Source organism: Oryzias melastigma, linkage group LG10 (assembly GCF_002922805.2).
Source record: "Oryzias melastigma strain HK-1 linkage group LG10, ASM292280v2, whole genome shotgun sequence".
NCBI classification, from domain to species: Eukaryota; Metazoa; Chordata; class Actinopteri; order Beloniformes; family Adrianichthyidae; genus Oryzias; species Oryzias melastigma.
Window position 1 is genome coordinate 8,117,967 of NC_050521.1, and position 6,244 is coordinate 8,124,210.

The 6,244-nt window shown below is 36.4% G+C and overlaps 1 protein-coding gene across 1 annotated transcript; it reads right to left on the bottom strand.

The window, feature by feature from the left end:
* Nucleotides 1-1,677: 1,677 nt before the first annotated feature.
* LOC112153524 lies at nt 1,678-6,026 on the bottom strand. The gene is made up of 6 exons (XM_024283816.2): nt 5,969-6,026; nt 5,523-5,864; nt 5,109-5,438; nt 3,995-4,114; nt 2,697-2,761; nt 1,678-2,313 (listed from the first exon to the last, which is right to left on the bottom strand). Exons 1-6 carry the CDS (start codon nt 6,009-6,011, stop codon nt 2,167-2,169), a joined length of 1,047 nt encoding a protein of 348 aa, XP_024139584.1. The 5' UTR covers nt 6,012-6,026; the 3' UTR covers nt 1,678-2,166.
* Nucleotides 6,027-6,244: the final 218 nt, after the last annotated feature.

A 6,244-nucleotide genomic window follows, 5' to 3' on the forward strand; every position in this document is an offset into this window, starting at 1 on the left:
CAACCACCGAGCTGCGAGCTAGAACTGGCCCGGCGCCAGGACGCGGAGAGCTCCTGCGCCGGGTCCCAAGAGCTGCGGACCCCCGACGTTCCGGACAGCAAGCGCACCGGGGGATGTTTTAAATGTAGTTTAAACAATGCCAGTTATTTGTAGATGAAAAGATAAATCTCAGCTTTGAGTGTGTGGCCCGTCCCTCTTTCGCCGCGCGAAAATATGCAAAATATCCCAAAGTTCTGGAGGTTTAAGCGTGATCCAGCCCCAGCATAGCGGTCTGTCTGCCGGCATATGCATGGCGCGAGCTTCACTGGACACGTTGCTGCATCGAGCTGCAGCCAGAGAATGTGGCGGCAGTAACAGACTGTCAAACTATCCACAGTGTATCCCGCTTTTCTCAGTCTTTAATGTTTTAAAAAACGCGTTTAGAATGCCCCTCACTTGCACTTGGGCTTTTGTTAGGCATTTTATGTTACAGCCTTTTATTGTTAAGAAAGTTTATCTCAATATAATGTTACAAAACTGATGAAAACTATTAGTTTTGCCAGTCTTGTTTTCATAATTAATGTAGAACTGCTTAATTCCATGAAGCACACATTTTTTTCCTAAAAAAAGGCCACATATGAATTTGCGATTAATTGTGAGTTAACTATGGACAATGCGATTAATCGCGATTAAAAATTGTAATCGCCTGACAGCTCTAATTTAAATTTTTAGCATGTTCTTGTAGCATTTTTCTCATGATAGAGGACATATATAAACTCATTTAAGAGTAAAACATCAGTGCCTCTATTTCCTTAGGAGGCTCAGGTGTGATGAGAAGAGGAGCCCCCTTTTATGGGTGCATGGTGGAAAGCTTCTCGTCGTCCTGCATCATCGTGTGGCATGGCAGGGGCTGGTTAGGGGGCCACAGAGGACTGTGCGATAAAGCCTGCCCACCACCACCACAGACATCTGCACTGCCAGATACAAGAATCGGGCATCCTGCATCCTCGAGGACGCCACTCACCTGCACACGCTCTGCAGCCTCCCAGGCAAGAGGCTACAGAGCATATAGAGCAGGAACAGAATCTGTAACTGTTGCCCCCAATCCCACCCCTTTTCATCTGACACCAGTGGACCAATATATCTTTTTACATTGTGTATATATTTATACTCAATGTAAGGATGGAGACCTCTCCCTCTGAAAGACATGACACACTACCGGTTGACGTCTTGTTCCAGAGGATGGAGCCAAGAATGAACCTGGTTGTAGGAGAACAATGGAGGAACCGGGGCCGCGCCACTTGAGGAGAGAGGCTCCTCGGACCAGGAAAGGGAAGCGGGATGGATTAGCAGAGATGTGGTTCCGATCCTATGAACCTCTAGGACTCCTTGTGCTTGATAGAAAATCAGACTCAATTCAGGATGGTTTTAAAGACTTACTCTGGTAAACTGTAAATACATATTCTCCCGGCAGTATGTTCATACGTGGATAATTTTAACTGGATATATTTTATGGAGTTAAACATCTTTTAGGATACTTATAAATGTAGTTTTTCATATAGAAATTTGAATGTTTTTTCTTTTAACATTTAGCTTATTTCTAACTTGTATAATTTCACAGCATATATTTTTATGGAGAGTAAAATGCTGAAATGTATTTAAGGTTTAAGTTCATTTATTCCGCAATTATTTTCCTGCCTTTTTTTTCATTCATTGTTATGTTAAAAAATTATGTTTTTAAAGTTTGAATAATTTTGTTACGCAACCTAAGATGTGTTTGGGCTCCCTTGTGTGATTGAGTTTGACACCATTGCTTTAAGGACTCCATAAGGTAAAATGGACATGGGGTACAAAAAAGAAAAAGAAAAAGTGATTTCTTAAGTTCAAAGAAATAGGTTGAAATGGGAAGAGAAAGTTGTAACAAAAGACTGATGATGAGGATGGAGAAAGTTTTAATGGTTGTGCTTTAGTTAAACTTTGTAACTAAAAAGTAAAAAAAAAGAATAAAACACACAAAACATTTGGATATAGAAGTAGTTATAGAAGTTGGAGTTGATTTAAGAAAATTACCAAAAGAGTAAAATAGAATAAAATGTAAAAAGCAAAAACAAAAAAAAAATTCAAATTTTACATTTGCTTCAAATTTCATAGTACTCTTTTCTTGTGTTATGGAATAGCACAATATGTTCACTCTTCATGAACTCTTCTTTTAAAAACTGCTATCGTCTGTGAATATATATAGTCCTCTGCTGGATTTTCTGTGATTTTGGGTCTTCTGGGACGTCCTGGCACGAACTCCAAGGCTGCATAACACATCTCTGTTCCCTCCAAATCCTGCAGAAAACATGTGTTAGCGTTTTAGTCCCACTCTAATCATCTTTTGATCTATTTTAAAATTGTTCCCGGTGGTCTTTTAATTATGGTTAAGTCAAAGTTAAAAAACAACTTTCTAGATCATAGTTTCTGCAGCTGCAGAAGATCATCAGAAAATTACCTCAGAGTTATGGATCTAGTCAACAAGTGGATGCATTAGAATGGACCAGCTGCTTTTTTGTATGAAATTTGAGTTTGTTTCACTTTACGGAAAATTTAGACATAAAAAAGTATTTTTTACTTAGTGACTTAAGTGAAGATTACATTTTCAAAATATTACAAAGAAAGCAAATATTTAGATTGAAATCTAATAAAAAGTTTTATAATATTTGGATTAGACATACCCCATAGTTTGGTTGGTCTTCACCTGATCCAAGCTGTTCAGCCTGACTGGAACTTGCAACATCGCCTATTAAATAGATAAATACATAATGAAAAACAACTGATTCTGGTAAAAACTGGGTATTTATTCAGGAGAAGTTCAGTCACACTGAAAAGAGGCTGTTTTGTTTCATATTAAACTTTAGGTGTTCCAGGACAAGAAGTGTCTCTGAAATTTTAATGTATTTTTTACTTTTTTCATCTTTAATATTTAAATTGAAAATAAATATAAACATAGTTAAGTACAACTGTAGTTAAAAATCTATTTACATTCAAAACATACTGTGTTTGGAAACCATACATTAAAAAAAAATTCTAAAACTTAAAATCGAAAAATACTTTTTTTAAATTACCTTTTTGATTCCCATTCTATATAAATTTCCCTTTGTACCTCTGTATTAACAAGTGCTTTTAGCAATTGTGGATTTTGCTTTAGCATCACGCGTTTTGCTGTTTAGCAAAAAGAAAAATAAATCTCTATCTGGAATGTAATCACCTCTGTTTGGTCTCGACAAAATGTGATACTAAAATGAAACGGGGAAAAAATGTGTTTGTTTGTAGTTAAAAAATAGTTTTACCAATTAATAGGTAAATACATTTTAAAATGTCTTAAATTGAAACATTTTTCTAAAAAAACAAATGTGCAAAATGTGCAGTTCTGTTTTTCAAAATTATATTCACAAATACAATTTTAAATTAAAATGTTTTATCAGAACAGTAACAATAATTCAGTATTTTGTTAAATAATTATTGAAAATTAAATATGAAAATGAAATATTTTTTAGTGCTCTATTATTTTTTTAAATAATTGCAAGTGAAGTTCTTTGCTTGAAAAAGGACAACAATTTAATACAACACCTCAACAGTTTCCTCTCTAAGTGTTTTTCTAAGTTTTTTTTCTTCCTGCAGAACAACAAGAATTGCTTTTGTGGGTAGCAGGATAACATGAACGGTGTACATTTTTCGCAGAAGTCACATGATGACCTTAAGATGTGCATGTGTTGATGCACATATCCCCCCCAACAGCAGGCGTGACCTTTCAATGTGTGAAAAGGAGAAGCTTTCAGCTTTTACCGACTGAAAACACAGAACACATGCAGTGCAAATGACCGCACCCTAGAGTGTAACCTCAAGTTACTTTGATGAACAAACACGGAACGTGTTTGCCAACTTAACTGTGTATTTCAGATTCTATTTTGAGTTTATTTCTGATAAATCTGTCCAGAACTGACAATAGATTCAATAAGAATAGTGAACTCACCTTTGCAGAGCGTATAAATTCCTTTTAGCCTCAGTCTTGCGAGAAATAATGCAACATTCAGAAGTACACTGCAGGCTAACAGTGTTCCAAATATGCTGATATGTGGACACTGTATGTCTGCTGAAATGAAAAAAAAAGAAAAAAAAATATTTAGCATTTTCTTGTTCACACTCATGTGATATAAAAAATAGCTTATAATTTGGTCAGTTTACTTGGGTTGGGCTACTTTATCAATTAGCTTAAATGTTGCTCCTATCAGTGTTCTTCACGGTGAATCAGGTTTAACTAATCTGCACATTTGGTTTGGCAGAGAATTTTTTTGCCAGGTGCCCTTCCTGACAGAACTCTAGTTTTATCCGGGCTGGGGACCGGCACAGAGAGACCCAGACCCCACTGAGGCTGAATCGTTAGGCAGTAGCATGAAGGGTCTAGGCTAAGGACCCACACTGGATTAAGCTTGTCGCACCCCCTGGGATATGGACCCTAGTTTCCCACGCACCAGTCCTACACACAGCTTAAACCTTAGATCAGCTGAAACACGTTTATGAAAGTCCAAGGTAAAGATCAACCTATTCTCAGCTGCATTTGACTAATATGTATTCAGATGTCTATATATGGATCATTTATCTATGCTTGTTTTAAATACTTTATTTTAATCTTATATTAAAGATCACATCTTTACTATTTCTTTTGATTGTTTAGTTTGAATTTTCATGTATAGCTCTTTGAATTGTCTCTGTGCATAAATTTCCCATTTACAAATAAACTTGCTTTACTAATCTTTAATAAGTCAGAGAAAAAGAACTAAAATGCTGTTTTTATCCCGTGACTTTATGGATCACTATTTCAGTTTGAGTCTGTCAGCATCTTACACATGTTTATGTCATGCAATAAAAATGGATTAGCAGCAGCTTCAATGAGACAAGGAGGAGGACGGGAACTAGTAACTTAAAAACACTAATGGACAATAAGAAATCTGTACACCACTCTCACATGGTTTCTACTTCTATTGACTTTACAATGTTTTACAATTTAAAAACAATTGTTTTAAGTTAAAATTTAGAAACCTTGAATAATACACATATAAGTATAAATATTAGGGTGCAGTACATACTTATCTTCACTCTGGTTCCATCACCAAACAGGATTTCTCCACAGGAGTCAACGGCACAGAAGTAAACGCCAGAATCAGAGACTGTCTGTATTGTTTTGGACAGATTGTAGACACATCTCCCTTCTGGATCATCACAGCTGAAACTAGTTGTATGAAGGATGTCTGTATGAGATTTAGACCCAGCTTTGTACCAGTAAACTCTGCGTTCTCCGGCACACCGATTCATTTTGGATGGAACTGAACACTGCAGATTCACTGTGTTTCCCAGCAGAACCAACTCCAGGTTTGAACTCTGCTTCACAAAGCCAGATTTTGGCTTATTTTTAGGGCCTGTGAAAAGCACCAGAAAACATTTTTATTAAAAGAGTTTTTTTTCCATTGGGGCATAAGAAAACACGAACAATGATACTCGACCTTTCACAGCTAGATGACTCCCATTGACAAATTCCATGTTGTATGAAGAACCTGCCTGACAAAAGTAAGTGGCTTCATCCTCTTTGCTGACATTAGTTATCATTAGAATGATATATTTATCATCTTTTTTCATAGCCTTGACTCTTGAGTTGTCAAATTGTTCTTTAAATTGTCCAAAGCTGCCCATTCGAATCGTATGGATCATATACCCATATCGATACTTATACCAGTAAACCAATGCCTGGTCAAAATCTTGAGAGAAACACATGAAAGTCACATTATCACCAAGTTCTGCCTCAATCAAGGGGATTTCTTCAGGAAGCTCCAGGGTTCGAATCACAACTGAAAAAAGAGACAAATGACAAAACATAAGAAGAAAATACAAAATCATGTTTAAATGTTTCGGATGTTAATTTTGGTTCTCTGAAACCACATTCAACACTCACATACTGCCCCTAGAAGAATGAAAGTAGCCAGCCCTCTGATCATTGTGGCACATCAAACCACTGTCGCTCAACTGATCTCTCCTGTCTCAAAGAAACAAGAAACTCTGCCTGAAACTGTAGAAGAAAAAAACTCTAGTGATTGGCTGACGGGCAGAAAATGCACTTCCTTAAGTTGAACAGAGACACTGGTATTCTGCACTTTAGGAAAAAAAAAAACAACCTTTTTTGTCTCTCTTATTTAACCAAACATAATGTATATAAAATCAACACTCTATT

Coding starts and splice junctions, on each gene's coding strand:
- LOC112153524 (XM_024283816.2), bottom strand. CDS start 6,011: ATGATCAGAGGGCTGGCTACTTTCATTCTTCTAGGGGCAGTAT. Junction 5,865..5,968: donor CATTCTTCTAGGGGCAGTAT/GTGAGTGTTGAA, acceptor CTCTTTTTTCAG/TTGTGATTCGAACCCTGGAG. Junction 4,115..5,108: donor TGGAACCAGAGTGAAGATAA/GTATGTACTGCA, acceptor TTTTCATTTCAG/CAGACATACAGTGTCCACAT.